Source organism: Aspergillus uvarum (genome assembly GCF_003184745.1).
Source record: "Aspergillus uvarum CBS 121591 unplaced genomic scaffold BO82scaffold_55, whole genome shotgun sequence".
NCBI lineage: Eukaryota > Fungi > Ascomycota > Eurotiomycetes > Eurotiales > Aspergillaceae > Aspergillus > Aspergillus uvarum.
This window is the reverse complement of record NW_020291352.1, coordinates 182952-197239: the sequence shown is the minus strand read 5'-3', so window position 1 is coordinate 197239 and position 14288 is coordinate 182952. Positions and strand designations below refer to the sequence as shown.

The window sequence follows — 14288 nt, the reverse complement described above, 5'->3', positions numbered from 1 at the left end:
CTTCTGGTTGTATTGGAAGTATGGCTGTATCTGTTTGTATTTGCGATGAAGGGGGATGGTGCAAGAGAAAAGAAGGAGATTGAGGAAGGTGGGTTGTCGGTGACTGGCTTCAACTAAATCGCTAGTGCTGACAAAGCCCAGATTGAGCTGCAACCATGGGAGGAAAATATGGACAAGATCATTGCAGATCCGGAATCCCAATGCATTCTTGATAAAAAGAGGTTGAAAGCACATGCAGAGAACATGCAATGATGAAAATGAAATCGGAAATGAGAATCAAAGTTGAACAAGGCACCCATAATATACAGAGAAATACAACTCCCAAAAGTCCACTCCAGCTAGCTGATCATGTCCAGTCCACATCCTTTCCGATGCAGTTTCTAGTAGGTGGAATTCATCGCTTCATCGTTGAGCGGGCCTGCTCGCGCTGCTGCTCCAACAGCCTCATGTGCGCCTCGCGGCGGGCGCGGTTGCGCTCTTCGCGCTTCCACTCCTCCTCTTCCTTTCTCCGCTTCTCGTAGTCCTCCGCCGTCTTGCGATCCTTCTCGCTCAACCGCGGGGGCTCCGCCACCGATCCGTCCTCGTTCAGCTTGGGTCCTGTGCCACGCATCTCGTCGATCTTGCTGCTTGCCTCCTGCTTGATCTTGTCCTTGGACTGCTTGAAGTTTTGAATCGCACGGTCGATATAGCTCACCTCCTGCGCGGGAGCACGAGCGGCGGCGGCAGCGGCGGCGGCTTCCCGCTGTTTAGCCTGTTCGGCGTCCAACATCTCACGGAGCATGCGAATGGGGTTCTTCTGCTCTTGGCCGGGAGCCAATTCAACCTTCTCCACCTGGGCGATCCCGGCCCATTGGCGGAAAGCAGGCTTGGAAAGCAGGTACGCCTGGGTCATACCAACGACACCGGTGCTCGTGAAGTACAACTGCAGAGCCGCCGGGAAAAATGCCATGAACATGAAGGAAATGGCGGGAAGACCGTAGAGCACCGCCTTTCCGATCTCGGTGTTCTGCATGGCGTTGTTTCCAGACTCTCCTCCTTTCTATTGCGCAAGGCCGCGGTTAGCAGGCGTGCCTCGGTCCAGGAGCCGAATGGGAGACAAGGAAGAATGATAGAAAGGTGGCAGCACATACCTTGAAGGAGAAGTACAGGAAGAAGGAGCTGATGGCGGGCAGGATGTAGAGGGGGTCGGCAATGGTAAGGTCCTGGAGCCAACCAACATGCTCCGAGGTCAAAGCCGGCACCGGCAAGGCGGTCATGCCTTTGATGACCCGATAGCATCCAAACCCGAGGGGAATCTGAATGAGGGGAATCATGGACTTCCAAGGCTGAATGCCGTGCTTAGCGTGCAGCTCCTGCATGTCAGCCCGGGCCTTGTTCATCTCGAGCATGTTGCTTTCACGCGAGGCGGCCATCTGCTTCGCCCGAATCGGGGTCGTGAGGTGCTTGATGTTGTTGAGCTTGGTCGTGGCATTGGCAGCCTCGAGCGTGGGCTTCACCATGGCCAGACGGACCAGCAAACCAGTGCCGACAATACTCGCCCACCACGGGAGTCCAGAGTAGATGTGAACATGCTCGATGATCCATTCGATCGTGGAGGAGAAACCCCAGCCGTAGTCCAACCCCAATTCTTTCAGGTAGCCAATCTTCTCCGGAATCGTCGTGATGTCAATCTCCGCCAAGTCTGGCACGGTCTCAACAACCTCGGGAGTAGGAGCGACGGTAGGAGCGTCGGCGGGGGCGGCCGCGGTCGAGTTGAAACGAGCAGCGGAGAGAGCAGGGATGGCGGATGCAGACCGCAGCGAGGCAGTCTTAGCCATGGGCCGGCTGGATGCTCCATAGCGAAGAGCGGTTCTGGAGGCTTGCGGTCGGAATGAGGACATCTGTAGGACCGAGTTAGTTAGACTGGGTGACTCGGGGAAACCAAAGCAAAGGCGTAAATAAACTCACCGATCGACTAGAGCGCGAGAAAGCAAGCGATCGCTGGCGGGCGATGGCGGGCATCGCGCCGCGGCCAGCAAGACCAGTTCCTCCCAACATGGTGGTTGAATTGAAATGCCGAGTTGGGGACTGGAGAGGAAACAATCGGATCTCGGGGGGGGACCTGAATGGGAAAATCGGGGCTCCGGCGACGGAGCGCTTTTTTGTTGCCAAGCCGTGTTTTTCTGCCGGGCGGCCGGAGGAGACCAGAGGGCCAAGTGACCCAGCATCGTTGGCGGACTTCCGATCTGGATCGGAGCAACGTTGACTCACTGTTCTGTATTATGTAGCTATACTTGGTGCTTAGGGGTTAGGAGTTGAGTCCCACAGATCTCGTATTGTTTAGTCCATTCTCTTTGTGAATAATATGCTACAAATTTGTCAAATGTATGAGCTTCGCCGGACGCCGTTAGGTCAAGCCTATCAACTGATGCTTAGATCTATGTACACTAGAACTTCTCCACAAACGCACGCATCCTGCGCTGCTTGTTTTGACAGATGAAGTGCGTTCGGAAGACTGTTCCCTAGCCTACCCTGATGACCGCTTCACTGGTTTTAAGGATCTATAATGCTGCTGCCCACCCCAATCATCGTCTACTCCAAGGACGTGGTGTCTTGCAGACCAGCGGCTCTAGTGCTCCGTCGCTGCGGGAGCTCGCGCACTTCAATGCCAGGTCCAGCTGGCCTAGATCGTCGATGCATGGGGAATACCTGCAGTGATCGTGGGGTTAGCACATCTTCCGGCCAGCCTTGTGGAGAGGAGCAAGTCCGTCCCGGCCTCCCGACGACAGGGATCCATGCTTTCCTACCTTCGTGCCGGACCAGCCTAGCCTGTAGGCAGCCTCATGTGCAAACAACTCGCCAAATCCCAACATCAAGCCGTTCACGAAAGGAAGCACCAGGTTGATCGCGGCGCCGCGCAGAATGCTCCAGAACGTCGGGGGCTTGTAGAGGATCAGAGGGGAGCTCGAAGTGGAAGAAGAATGCGAAGAGTCATCGTGGTTGGCGGAATAAACCTCGGAGTCCGAGTGGACGGTCAGTCCAGATTCGTAGAGCTCCCCGGAGTTGGAGAGGTCGGCGGCCATGATGCGGGGAGGGAGGAAGGTATATCCAACGGGCGTGTCTTAGGAGAAGGGAAGATGGCAGGGCGGAGGTATGTCCAAGACAATGATCTGCTCGCAGAAAGTTGAATCAGTGGTTCTCGGTGGAGATAAAGGCCGACAAAGCAACGACCGAAGTGGACGGGGGTAGCTGTTTGTAAGGTATCTTGTTGAGGTTGGTCAACGAGTGGATGGAATGAATGCTCCAATACACCTGACCTGCGCGGTGGTTATGTAAGCCGCAGGGCTGCTCGCTCGTTACCTAGGTTAGTTACGCAATGCCCAGCACCGACGCGTGGGAAACTGCAAAGGGCTTATAGTATGCTTTGGAAGTGAAGTCTGGTAAGCTGTTGACCAGTCAAGCTTATGAGGTGCAGTACTACTTCAACAGGACCGAGTTTGCTGCGGAGTACCCTACTCTTAAAGCTATCAGGACTGCTGACTGTTTCTGCCTGAGGCGTCGATGTAGAATAGATGAATAGACGGAAGATCCCCTCTTCCGGATGACCAATCAGGCAGCAGTGACGTACCTCAGCTTGTCAGCTTGTCCACATTGTTGTTTCCAGCTTCAACTATAGTAAAGCTACTTCTAGTTGTATCCACCAGATCTTCTTCCTCGTTCACATAAGGCGCCTCTCGCCAACTACCATCTTGTTTGCATTCTCGTGGATATCTCTGGACAGTACTGTGCTTCAAGTGACCGAGTGAATCAATCCTTGTGAACCAATTTTCTCCGGCGTCAGCGACTTTTGCAGTCCCGGTTATATCATCAACATGGAACATCAAGCAGCTCACGATGAGTTGGTATCCCAGTTCTGTGCCATGTCTGGCACTGATGCCTCAGTAGTATGTTTGCCCCTGAACTTTCGGGAAATGCTCTTCACACTAACGTCTACTTCTCACAGGCTCAAGAATACCTGGCAGCCAGCGAATGGGACCTCGAAGCCGCAGTGACCGAATTCTTTGCCGAGCAGGACGAAGCTTTGCAGGGCGCAGACACAGGCTCGGGGCAGAGCCTAGGAGCCGAAACGGGACCGGTCGCCGGTCACACACTCGGTGGGAGTTCATCCCAGTCTCCGTCCACTACCCCGCAGCCGTCCTCATCGCGCAGGACCGGACCGAAGAAGAGATTCGCGACGTTGGGCGATTTTACCTCCGGGGCGGGTGAGTCCTCGGAAGAGGAGGATTCCGTGAATCAGGACTTCTTCGCGGGAGGAGAGAAGTCTGGCCTCGCCGTGCAGAATCCCGACGACATCAAGAAGAAGATTATCGAGAAGGCTAAGAGGTGAAACCGGCCATTGGTAGCATACTCAGAAGGAGGCTAATACTGTAGTAGAACTCAGCTGCCCTCCTCGGATGAACCAAGCAGACAGTCGCACTTCACGGGCACAGCACGTACCCTTGGTGGCGATGACGCTCCGAGCAGGGTAATCGAAGCCCCGAGCGCGCCGGCTACGCAAGTGCCGCAACGGGTTCAGAGAACGCTTCATTTCTGGGCCGACGGATTCTCCGTCGACGATGGCGAGCTGTACCGCTCCGATGATCCCCGGAACGCCGAGATCCTGGAGGGGATCCGACAGGGTCGTGCTCCCCTCTCGATCATGAACGTACAGTCTGGCCAGGAGGTGGACGTGGAAATCAACCAGCACGAGGAGAAATACGTCAAGCCTAAGCCCAAGTACAAGCCCTTTTCTGGCCAAGGGCAGCGACTGGGAAGCCCTACGCCTGGCGTGTCGACCTCTGCTGCGGCTCCAGCTCCAGCCCCAGCTCCAGCCCCAGCAAGTCAGGCCTCAGAGCCACCTAAGCCCACGGTCGATGAATCTCAGCCCACAATTACTCTGCAAATTCGCCTTGGTGATGGCACACGACTCACGTCTCGCTTCAACACTACGCACACGATTGGGGATGTCTACGAATTCGTGTCTGCGTCCAGCCCCGCTAGCCAGTCCCGCCCGTGGGTACTGATGACCACCTTTCCCAGCAAGGACCTTACGGACAAGAGTGCTGTCCTGGGGGAGATGGCCGACTTCAAGAGGGGCGGTGTTGTGGTGCAGAAGTGGCAATGAGCCTTCAATGAGGCTGTGGACTAGAAGTTCTGCAATGAGCCAGATGCGTAGATAGTCTCTGGAGGGCTATTTCTGGAGGACTAAAACTTAAGAAATGAGATGAGATGATTCATGAACAATCAGAATGATTCAATGATTCAGCTAGTATAAATCCGAGTAAGACATATTCCAAAGTTAGTAAAAGTACATACTGTAACCCGAGTATCTCAGCGGCGTTCCTCTCGCCAAGCCCGATTGATAAGCAAACCTCCGCGGAATGACGCAGAAAAAAACCGCGCCCGCAATCGGCTATCGCCATCGATCCCATTCATTCATTCCCCCGACCCGCTAATTAACAGATTGCTTGCTCCTCCATTGATTCTTCGTCAATTCAGCAGGAAACCAAGAAGATGCCTCTGGACGGAGTCAAGAACGTGGTGCTGGTAAGAGAACCCTCAATCCCTAAGCTCTGCCAGAACATTTGCCCCTCCTCCTCCTCTTATCGATAACGCGCAGTGGAGGGCATACCAAGCACACTCCAGCACACTCCCCTGCGAGCCTGGAGTGCACCTTTGCTTGCCTCAGAACCCCCGTTTCCAGCAAGCCCAGCTCTTTTTTCTGTCTGCGACTAACACACCGTATCGAAAACAGGTCCTCTCCGGCAAAGGCGGCGTCGGCAAATCCTCCGTGACCCTGCAACTGGCCCTGGCGCTCTCCCTGCAAGGCAAATCCGTGGGCATCCTCGACATCGACCTCACGGGGCCCTCGATCCCGCGGCTAGTCGGCCTGGAAGATGCGAAGATCACCCAAGCGCCCGGCGGCTGGCTGCCTGTGCCTGTGCATACCGGTGTAGATGCATCATCACCTTCCCCCAACAGCCCTCCAACAGCAGCAGCAACAAGCACCAATCCCCCACCCGCCCAACAGCAACAGCAACAGCAACAGCAACAGCAACAAGACCCCTCACCCATTACCCCCCCAAACTCAAAGTCCACCCCCCGCGGCCCATTAAACTGCATGTCCCTCGGCTTCCTCCTGCGCTCCCGCTCCGACGCCGTAATCTGGCGCGGCCCCAAGAAAACCGCCATGATCCGGCAATTCCTCTCGGACGTGCTCTGGGGGGAGACCGACTACTTACTGGTAGATACCCCGCCCGGCACGAGCGACGAGCACATCGCGCTGGCCGAGCAGCTCCTCACGCTGTGCAGCATCGCCCCCGCCACCTCCCAGACACCAGGCCAGAAAATGCCCCGCCTCGCCGGCGCCGTCCTCGTCACCACCCCGCAAGCAATCGCCACCTCCGACGTGCGCAAGGAAGTCAACTTCTGCGTCAAGACGAACATCCCCACGCTGGGCGTTATCGAGAATATGTCCGGGTATACGTGTCCGTGCTGCGGGGAGGTGACGAATTTGTTCTCGAGTGGGGGCGGGGAGGTCATGGCGCGGGAGATGGGGGTTAGGTTCTTGGGGAGTGTGCCGGTGGATGTTGGGTTTGGGGCATTGGTGGAGGGGAGGGGGATTGGGGAGGCGGGTGAGGGGGAGGCGGAGGATAGTGATGAGGATGAGGATGAGGAAGAGGAAAAGGTTGATGATCGGCCGTTGGTGGAGAAGTATCGGGAGGGGTGGTCTTATGCTCGGTTTGAGGGGTTTGCGAAGACGTTGATTGCGGAGATTGAGGGGTGAGTTTTGGGGCGATTTTGGGGTGGGGGACTAGAATTTCATAGAGGTATGAGATGAGTAGAAAGGTTGGATGTATCTATCTTGTTCATGTTCATATAACATTTCCTTGCGTGTATGTACGGTGATAACGATACCATGGTTTCTGAGAAGACTGTCTGGGAGATTCGGGTTGCGATTTGATGATTGTGTGCATGCGCATGTGCATCTGAGCTTAATACCCAAAACTATGAACTTGCTAATTGGACGGAAGATTGAAATTCGTGGAATACCATACAGTCGTACATCGTTAATCATCAATAAGCACAAAATATCATTCAGTCATCATGGCCATGGGCTGGTCGCTCCAACATCGCCCGCAGCCTCATTTGGGCTGTCACCGGACTACGTCCATACTCGGCATCGCTCATGATATACCCGAGCCAACCGAAGAGACTCCGCATATCGACCATCGAGGACGGCCGGGGTGTTCCCGAAAGATAATCTTCGCCAGCTTGCGCGGTTCCTAGATTGCTCGTACTGAGTGGCCGACTGCGACGGGAAGTCTCGGGAGCAGAGGTGCTTGAGCGTGGATAGCTGCTCTCGGCCTGAGCCTCCAGCAATGTCTCCGACACCAGTGCCGGCGTGATCATCTCGTAGGTCCGGCGTCGGGCGTCGTTCTTCACCTTCTTCCCCAGGAGACCTCGACCACTCGCGCTCGACTTGGATGCGATCTCCCTGGTGGTCAACAGCAAGTCAAAACCAGTCTCGCCCGGCGCGGACGGTAAGGCTGCCGGGTATCGTGGGGTCGTGGGCTGAGCCTGCAGCGCAGCGCTGTCGGCAGGTAAGGACATTCTCGAGTGAGACGCCGTCGTCGCCTGGCGGACTTGGCCCCAGGACCGAAAGGGCGGCGCGGAATGGAAATCCCGCCCCTCGGCAACGCTGTTATCATCGTCATAGATGACCACGTCGTTGTCGGCCTGTCGCTCGTGGTCGGAGCTCGCCTCATCCACGGTCAACAGGCCGCCGGGCGGAGCGCGAATCTCGCCCAGGGGAGCGATATGGCTCCCGTACTCGTTGGCCAGGCTCAGCTTACTTCGACCGCAGATCTCGCCGATGGCGTCGAGCGTGTGCCGGATATCGGGCTCGATGGCGCGCAAGATGCCATCGATACTGAAATCCTCTTCGGAGGGGAGTGCTGGCGCACGAGGGCGGCTGGTCGAGCGCGAAGAGAAGAGGAGGAATGAGCGCCGCGAAGGCATCGTGGCCGCAGTGGAAGTCTCATTAGGGCTTCCTCCGGAATATGCTCTCACCAGCACGGGCTGAGACCCCAAGGTGGTGGTGGTGGTGGATGGCCGAGTGGTTGCGGGCCGGCCCTTCGCTGATAAGGGCCTGGCATAACCATTCAACTGACGGAGTGCAGTGGCACGATGTGCTCGGGAGGACTCAGCAGTCAGAGACAGGTCATCATTGCGATAGGGATGATGCGTGGATGGAGAGGGTCGGACAGTCTCGACCACCACAGGCGAGGAGGTATGGGTGTGGGTGTGGGTATGGGGGTGAATATGCAGAGGGCTGAGCTGCGACCATCGGCGGCGCGGGTAGGAAGAAGACGAGGATGACGGGGCCACAGAAGCATCCGTGTGAGTGAAAAACCTGTCTGATTGAAGATCCATTGTTCCGGCCAGCCGATGACAAACAAAGATCCCAGCCAGTGTGGATGCAAGGCTAGACTAGAACGTAGACCGAAGGGGGGGGAGGGGGGGGGGGTGGAGGATACGGACGACAACGAAAAGCGAGGACGACAACACCATCACCGGCTACACCACCCTCCCCAAGGTGATGATCAACCCCACCTTCCGGTCAACGCGCAGCTGAGACGGTGGCAGCGGCAACAGCAGCAGCGGGGAGGACAGACCAACGGCACGAGACACGTAGGTCGTTCCAGCGCATCAATCACTGGCACTGGGAACACAACCACGCATGAGCTCCGCGTAACCGGGTGAGGGTAAGGGTAAGGGTAAGGGTGTGGTGTGGTGTGGCTGTCTGAGACCATGATCGCCATGGCTCTCGAGCGTCGGATGACACGCTGATCAATGCGACCCGGCTAGCTGCAAGACAAACGTAGAAATGAGGATGGTGTATGCACTGTGTACTGTCTGTAGATGTACTGTAAGTATAAGGTTGTTCGGTACTCCGTATACTGAGTACTTCCCGCGGGCGGCGGGACCAACTGGTCAAAACGTGCCACCACCTCTACCACTACCAGTCTCCGTAAGTAACTTCCGTACCTCTCCACTTCTCCATCCCCTCTCCACTCTCTCACTCCCTCCCCGGCTTCTCCCAAAACATTGTTGTTTGTCTACCACCTGTGCGCCGTCAATTCGCCTGGTTCATATCCTATCTGACCCCCAGAATGAACAAGTTTCGTGTATGCACCCATCCATCCATCCATTTCCACCCACCTCCCCTCACCCGGCTGACAATCCAATCTCCGCGGTAGTTTGGCGACTCCGACGAGTCGGCCTCCGACCTCGACGACGATACCTCCGGCCTGCCATTCCCTGAACCTCTGTCCCGCGCCTCCTTTCTCGCGCCGGATTTCGACCCCGCCGCCTACCTCTCCTCATTGACCAACCGCCACCAGAGTCTGGAAGACTTGCGACAAGAACTACGAGACCTCGACCAGTTGCTCAGCCGGGAGCTGCTCGACCTGGTCAACGAGAACTACCAGGATTTCTTGTCGCTGGGGATCGCACTGCAAGGTGGCGAGGAGAAGGTCGAACAGGTGCGCGTCGGGCTCCTGGCCTTCCAGCGCGATGTGCGGGCGATCCGCGATAAGGTGGAGGCCCGGCAGGAGGAGGTCGAAGGGCTGCTGAAAGAGAAGAAGCGGTTAAAGGGCGAGGTCAATGTGGGACGCGCGTTGCTGGACTACGTGGATCGCATCGAGGAGCTGGAGAGGAAACTCATGATCGGAGACGCCGCTCGCCAACCGCGCCCCGAGTCCTCCGCTCTCGAGGGTGAGTCGGACTCGGACCTGCTGGACAGCGCCAGCGAGGATAGCGAGGAGGACGAGGAGGAACTGGCAAACGGGGCTTCGGCAACACCGCTCGTGTCGCTGAAAACGCTCGAGCACCATATCCAGAAATATCTCTACCTGACGAGGCTGGCGGCCCGCATTGGCGAGGAACATCCCTTCATCCAAGGGCAGCGGACTCGGGTCTCGAAGATCCGATCGGCGCTGCTCCTGGATCTGAAAACGGCCCTGGACCAGGCCAGCCGTGCGGGTGACAAGCGGGACAAGAGAACGATGGCGATCTTACGCCTCTACAAGATCATGGGTGAGGACGCCACAGCGGTATCTGCACTGAAGAACATGAAATCCTAGATCCTTTCTCCTCATAACAAGAGTGAAAGCCACTCGTGCATAGCGTCGGCGTTTTGGGGAAAATCCTATGCTTTGAATATATGTGTCAAACAATACCATTATACACCGTGTCCTGCCTAATGAAACATATTCTGTACACTCGGAATATTCAAGAAACTATATTTATGGGCCATGCATGCCGGTGGTGTCGGGGGTGTTATCGGACTTGAACTCGCCGTTCAAGCTGAAGCCGGGGCCATTCGTGGAGCTCAACACCTGGAGTAGTGGGTTAGCGGCAATCGGAGGGCGAAGGGGATGGTCGCCGACTTACCACCTCGTAGATCTCTTTGACTATGCGATCGTTCATGGCGGCGGCATCCTTCTTGATCTGCTCCAGGGCGATCCGCATGTTGTCGCGCAATTGCTCCGGGGAGAAACCCAGCTGGCCGATGGGAAGACGAATGACGGCAGCACGCTCTCTGTAGGTCGTACCACCACGTAGCATCTCGACGCGGGAAGCCACATCTTCAACCACCGTACCCATCTTTGCGCTGGGCATCAGACCGCGAGGACCCAGGAACCTGCCCAGGCCGGCTTTGCTCAAGGCCTCCATACTGTCCGGATGGGCAATGCAGCGATCGAAGGGGATGTTGCCGCCCTTTACCGCATCGAAAACCTCTTGCTCTCCGACCAGAACAGCACCCGCATCGCGGGCTTCCTTCTCCTGTTTGGAACCGGGGGGACAGATAACGGCGATTCGCGATTCCGTCGAAATCGAATGGGGCAATCGGAGCATGTTGCGGATGACGGGACCGTCTCGCTTGGTCTTCAGGCGGATGTGCAGTTCATACTTGGAGACCGTGGGCTGGCGGCCGACTTCGAAGGCGCGGATATATCTGCAGTCCCCAAAGGTGCGTGATCAGCTACTAGTCTGGTTGAAAGACAATGCCATTGGCAGGTACACATACCGCATCGCATCGCACAGCGCAAATTGCTCCATATCCTTCAGGTTATGCTGCTTGAATTCCTTGTTACCTTTTTTGCCCTTAACCTTGGACTTGTCCTTATTGCTTTTGTAGCCTTGGCTCTGGACTCTCTTAGAGCTCGCCTTGCTGGCCCATCGCGTCTGCTGAAAAGTGGAAACGACCGAGGCCAAGGGGCCAGGTCGCAGGGCAGATCGACACGAAGAGACCAACCCCCGTGCCGCAGTGGGCAGCAGTGAGTTTAACGACGACATGGCGGCAGGCGTGTTGACCCCGGATTCTGAATGAATCAATGAACGAACGCCAAATGGAAAGCCAATGTTTTTTGGCCGCCGACGGGAAATCGAGCAAGTTCCGAGTCCGGGCGGCCTGGAAAGGCGGAGAAACAATACCGCCGGCGGAATCCCGATTGACCAAAAAGTTGCCCCTCCTCCGTCTCTTCCCCGCCCGCCTTTTGTTTCTTCCCTTCTTCCCATCATCCAATTCAATTCTCACGCAGAAGTGAAGAGAGATGTCGCAGTTCCAGCTGACCTTGGCCACTCGCGCCAACCCGGCCGCTTTGCTGCCTGTCCTTCTGGTTGCCACTTCCCTCAACCAGGAGCAGGAGGTGATTGCTATCAACTACGAAGATAGCGCTGTCTTGAGCACTGGGGACAAGGCCACGGTCGAACTCACCGGTGCCAACGGCTCGCCTGTCTATGGCTCCGACAATGCGATCAAGGAACTGCGTGCTGCTTTTCCTTTCCTGAACGCCAAGGATGAGAAGCTGGTACGTGGGCATGAAGACCGTCCAATCGCACGTGGTTCTACGTCTACTAACCACTGCATTATAGGAGACCGAATGGCTCTCTCAGCTTGAGACTTTCACCACTCTCGACTTCAAGACCCTCGAACCTCAGCTCCAGCGTCTGAACACCCACCTCCTCCTGCGCTCTTTCGTCGCTGGTTACTCGCTCTCGACTGCCGACCTCGCTATTTGGGGTGCTCTCCGGGCCAACAAGGTGGCCATCTCTCCTGTGCGCAAGGGTGCTCTGATCAGCCTGACTCGGTGGTTCAACTTCATTGATGAGCTCTGCCCCTGGGCCGCCACTGCCCTCGAGTCCATGAACGCCGTCGCCAAGGAGAAGAAGACCGCCAAGGCCAAGGAGGGAGCCAGCTACGACATCAACCTCCTCAACACTGATAAGGGTGTGGTGACTCGCTTCCCCCCTGAGCCCTCTGGATACCTCCACATTGGACACGCCAAGGCGGCTCTCCTGAACGACTACTTCGCCCACGAGAAGTATGCTGGAACCCTGCTGGTCCGTTTCGATGACACCAACCCGTCGAACGAGAAGCTGGAATTCCAGGACGCCATCATCGAGGATCTGGCCCTCATGGGAATCAAGCCGGACAGACTGAGCTACACCAGTGACTACTTTGACGAGCTCTACGAGTATGCTATCCGCATCATCAAGGAGGGACATGCCTATGCCGATGATACCGACAAGGAGACCATGGCTGAACAAAGAATGGTCGGCGAGCCCAGCAAGCGCCGTGATCAATCTGTTGAAGAGAGTCTTGCTCGTTTCGAGGAGATGAAGCAGGGAACTCCCGAGGGACTGCGGTGGTGCATTCGGGCCAAGATCTCCTACGACGCCCCCAACAAGACGCTTCGTGACCCCGTCATCTACCGATGCAACGTCGCGGAGCACCACCGCACTGGTACCAAGTGGAAGATCTATCCCACCTACGACTTCGCATGCCCGATTGTTGACGCCAAGGAGGGTGTCACCCACGCTCTGAGAACCATCGAGTACCGTGACCGCAATGCCCAGTACCAGTGGTTCCTGGACACCCTCAAGCTCCGCCATGTCCAGATCTGGGACTTTGCTCGCATGAACTTCGTGCGGACCCTTCTGTCCAAGAGAAAGCTCACCAAGCTGGTCGAGTCCGGCGCCGTCTGGGGCTGGGACGACCCGCGCTTCCCCACCATCCGGGGTATCCGCCGTCGCGGCATGACGATCCCGGCTCTGCGGGAGTTCATCCTGAAGCAGGGTCCCAGCAAGAACATCGTGAACCTCGACTGGACCCTCTTCTGGGCCACCAACAAGAAGTACATTGACCCCGTTGCTCCGCGCCACACCGCCCTGTTCAAGAAGCAGCTGGTCAAGGCCAAGCTGAACGGCGCGCCCGCCGCGTACACCGAGGACAAGCCCAAGCACGCGAAGAACCCGGCCATCGGCACCAAGAAGGTGACCTTCAGCGACTCGATCCTGCTCGACCAGGAGGACGCCAAGACCTTCAAGCAGGACGAGGAGATCACCCTGATGGCGTGGGGCAACGCCATCGTGCGCAAGATCGAGACCGACGCCGCCACCGGCGCCGTCACCGCGCTGGAGCTCGACCTCCACCTCGCTGGCGACTTCAAGAAGACCGAGAAGAAGGTCACCTGGCTCTCGGCCGACCAGCAGCTCGTCCCCGTCGAGCTGGTCGACTTCGACTTCCTGCTCAACAAGGACACCATGACCGAGGAGGACACCCTCGAGGCCGTCCTCAACCCCCACACCGAGTTCCGCGATGAGGCCCTCGCCGACGCCAACGTCGCCGACCTCAAGGAGGGCGACATCATCCAGTTCGAGCGCAAGGGCTACTACCGCCTCGACCGCCCCTACGCCCCCGGCCAGCCCGCCGTGCTGTTCAACATCCCCACCGGCAAGGCTGGTAAATAGATCCGCTTCTCCTATGTAAAGGACATGTAGACAGACTATGAAGATACGAAGAATATAGGTTTTGCACAATCAGAAGCAGAAGAACCCGATCAAGGTTATTGCTTCCCTGTTGCTATCTCATTCTAGCTTTCCATCTGTAGACGATCACGGGTTAGTCGTATTAGGCCAACCGTGTTGGGCGAGCCCAGCCCAGCTCCTCCAGAAATCAAGGTATCGGTAAGAACTTGAACCTGATCCATGATCCCAGAGTACAAGTAACCTCTTAATGAATGTTGGGCCTGAGCCTCTTGGACTGGCAGGACCCGAAGACGAAAATGAACCAATTGAAGGATGGGGTTAGTAGATCTGATAAGCCAAGGAGATGCGGACTCGGTGGATAACCTTCCAAGGTTGCCAGTGGAAATGATAGTTTTTTTTTTTTTTTTCTAGGTACCGTGACGGGCTACTGC

At 56.7% G+C, this 14288-nt stretch overlaps 8 protein-coding genes across 8 annotated transcripts; 4 read left to right on the top strand and 4 right to left on the bottom strand.

The window, feature by feature from the left end:
• Positions 1–314: 314 nt before the first annotated feature.
• Positions 315–2086, bottom strand: BO82DRAFT_155302 (membrane insertase OXA1). Its single transcript, XM_025630197.1, has 3 exons — positions 1948–2086; positions 1131–1880; positions 315–1039 (listed from the first exon to the last, which is right to left on the bottom strand). Exons 1-3 carry the CDS (start codon positions 2035–2037, stop codon positions 395–397), a joined length of 1485 nt encoding a protein of 494 aa, XP_025488743.1. The 5' UTR covers positions 2038–2086; the 3' UTR covers positions 315–394.
• Positions 2087–2322: 236 nt separating this feature from the next.
• On the bottom strand, positions 2323–3452 carry BO82DRAFT_357261 (TOM13-domain-containing protein). The gene is made up of 2 exons (XM_025635974.1): positions 2787–3452; positions 2323–2688 (listed from the first exon to the last, which is right to left on the bottom strand). Exons 1-2 carry the CDS (start codon positions 3060–3062, stop codon positions 2572–2574), a joined length of 393 nt encoding a protein of 130 aa, XP_025488742.1. The 5' UTR covers positions 3063–3452; the 3' UTR covers positions 2323–2571.
• Positions 3453–3638: 186 nt separating this feature from the next.
• Positions 3639–5268, top strand: BO82DRAFT_357259 (protein phosphatase regulator SHP1). Its single transcript, XM_025635973.1, has 3 exons — positions 3639–3923; positions 3983–4362; positions 4414–5268. Exons 1-3 carry the CDS (start codon positions 3852–3854, stop codon positions 5141–5143), a joined length of 1182 nt encoding a protein of 393 aa, XP_025488741.1. The 5' UTR covers positions 3639–3851; the 3' UTR covers positions 5144–5268.
• A 264-nt stretch (positions 5269–5532) lies between these two features.
• Positions 5533–6805, top strand: BO82DRAFT_434959 (Mrp/NBP35 family ATP-binding protein; the record flags this gene model as incomplete). Its single annotated transcript, XM_025640992.1, has 2 exons — positions 5533–5565; positions 5774–6805. 2 exons carry the CDS (start codon positions 5533–5535, stop codon positions 6803–6805), a joined length of 1065 nt encoding a protein of 354 aa, XP_025488740.1.
• A 96-nt stretch (positions 6806–6901) lies between these two features.
• Positions 6902–8791, bottom strand: BO82DRAFT_357258 (uncharacterized protein). Its single transcript, XM_025635972.1, has one exon. It carries the CDS (start codon positions 8452–8454, stop codon positions 7117–7119), a length of 1338 nt encoding a protein of 445 aa, XP_025488739.1. The 5' UTR covers positions 8455–8791; the 3' UTR covers positions 6902–7116.
• Positions 8792–9093: 302 nt separating this feature from the next.
• On the top strand, positions 9094–10275 carry BO82DRAFT_357257 (COG2 family protein). The gene is made up of 2 exons (XM_025635971.1): positions 9094–9209; positions 9282–10275. Exons 1-2 carry the CDS (start codon positions 9195–9197, stop codon positions 10164–10166), a joined length of 900 nt encoding a protein of 299 aa, XP_025488738.1. The 5' UTR covers positions 9094–9194; the 3' UTR covers positions 10167–10275.
• On the bottom strand, positions 10188–11442 carry BO82DRAFT_357255 (mitochondrial 54S ribosomal protein uL1m). The gene is made up of 3 exons (XM_025635970.1): positions 11114–11442; positions 10477–11041; positions 10188–10421 (listed from the first exon to the last, which is right to left on the bottom strand). The coding sequence occupies exons 1-3, from the start codon at positions 11380–11382 to the stop codon at positions 10329–10331; spliced, it is 927 nt and encodes a 308-aa protein (XP_025488737.1). The 5' UTR covers positions 11383–11442; the 3' UTR covers positions 10188–10328.
• Positions 11443–11578: 136 nt separating this feature from the next.
• BO82DRAFT_385816 (glutamate--tRNA ligase GUS1) lies at positions 11579–13958 on the top strand. Its single transcript, XM_025638206.1, has 2 exons — positions 11579–11897; positions 11962–13958. The coding sequence occupies exons 1-2, from the start codon at positions 11640–11642 to the stop codon at positions 13837–13839; spliced, it is 2136 nt and encodes a 711-aa protein (XP_025488736.1). The 5' UTR covers positions 11579–11639; the 3' UTR covers positions 13840–13958.
• Positions 13959–14288: the final 330 nt, after the last annotated feature.

Excerpts from the sequence above, each read along its gene's own strand:
- BO82DRAFT_155302 (XM_025630197.1), bottom strand. The coding sequence starts at position 2,037 with ATGTTGGGAGGAACTGGTCTTGCTGGCCGCGGCGCGATGCCCGCCATC. Across the intron at positions 1,881-1,947 it reads TCTCGCGCTCTAGTCGATCG|ATGTCCTCATTCCGACCGCA; the intron begins GTGAGTTTATTT and ends TCGGTCCTACAG. Across the intron at positions 1,040-1,130 it reads TCCTGTACTTCTCCTTCAAG|AAAGGAGGAGAGTCTGGAAA; the intron begins GTATGTGCTGCC and ends CTTGCGCAATAG.
- BO82DRAFT_357261 (XM_025635974.1), bottom strand. The coding sequence starts at position 3,062 with ATGGCCGCCGACCTCTCCAACTCCGGGGAGCTCTACGAATCTGGACTG. Across the intron at positions 2,689-2,786 it reads TAGGCTGGTCCGGCACGAAG|GTATTCCCCATGCATCGACG; the intron begins GTAGGAAAGCAT and ends CGATCACTGCAG.
- BO82DRAFT_357259 (XM_025635973.1), top strand. The coding sequence starts at position 3,852 with ATGGAACATCAAGCAGCTCACGATGAGTTGGTATCCCAGTTCTGTGCC. Across the intron at positions 3,924-3,982 it reads CTGGCACTGATGCCTCAGTA|GCTCAAGAATACCTGGCAGC; the intron begins GTATGTTTGCCC and ends TACTTCTCACAG. Across the intron at positions 4,363-4,413 it reads ATTATCGAGAAGGCTAAGAG|AACTCAGCTGCCCTCCTCGG; the intron begins GTGAAACCGGCC and ends ATACTGTAGTAG.
- BO82DRAFT_357258 (XM_025635972.1), bottom strand. The coding sequence starts at position 8,454 with ATGGATCTTCAATCAGACAGGTTTTTCACTCACACGGATGCTTCTGTG.
- BO82DRAFT_357255 (XM_025635970.1), bottom strand. The coding sequence starts at position 11,382 with ATGTCGTCGTTAAACTCACTGCTGCCCACTGCGGCACGGGGGTTGGTC. Across the intron at positions 11,042-11,113 it reads GCGCTGTGCGATGCGATGCG|ATATATCCGCGCCTTCGAAG; the intron begins GTATGTGTACCT and ends TGGGGACTGCAG. Across the intron at positions 10,422-10,476 it reads TCAAAGAGATCTACGAGGTG|GTGTTGAGCTCCACGAATGG; the intron begins GTAAGTCGGCGA and ends CCACTACTCCAG.
- BO82DRAFT_385816 (XM_025638206.1), top strand. The coding sequence starts at position 11,640 with ATGTCGCAGTTCCAGCTGACCTTGGCCACTCGCGCCAACCCGGCCGCT. Across the intron at positions 11,898-11,961 it reads ACGCCAAGGATGAGAAGCTG|GAGACCGAATGGCTCTCTCA; the intron begins GTACGTGGGCAT and ends ACTGCATTATAG.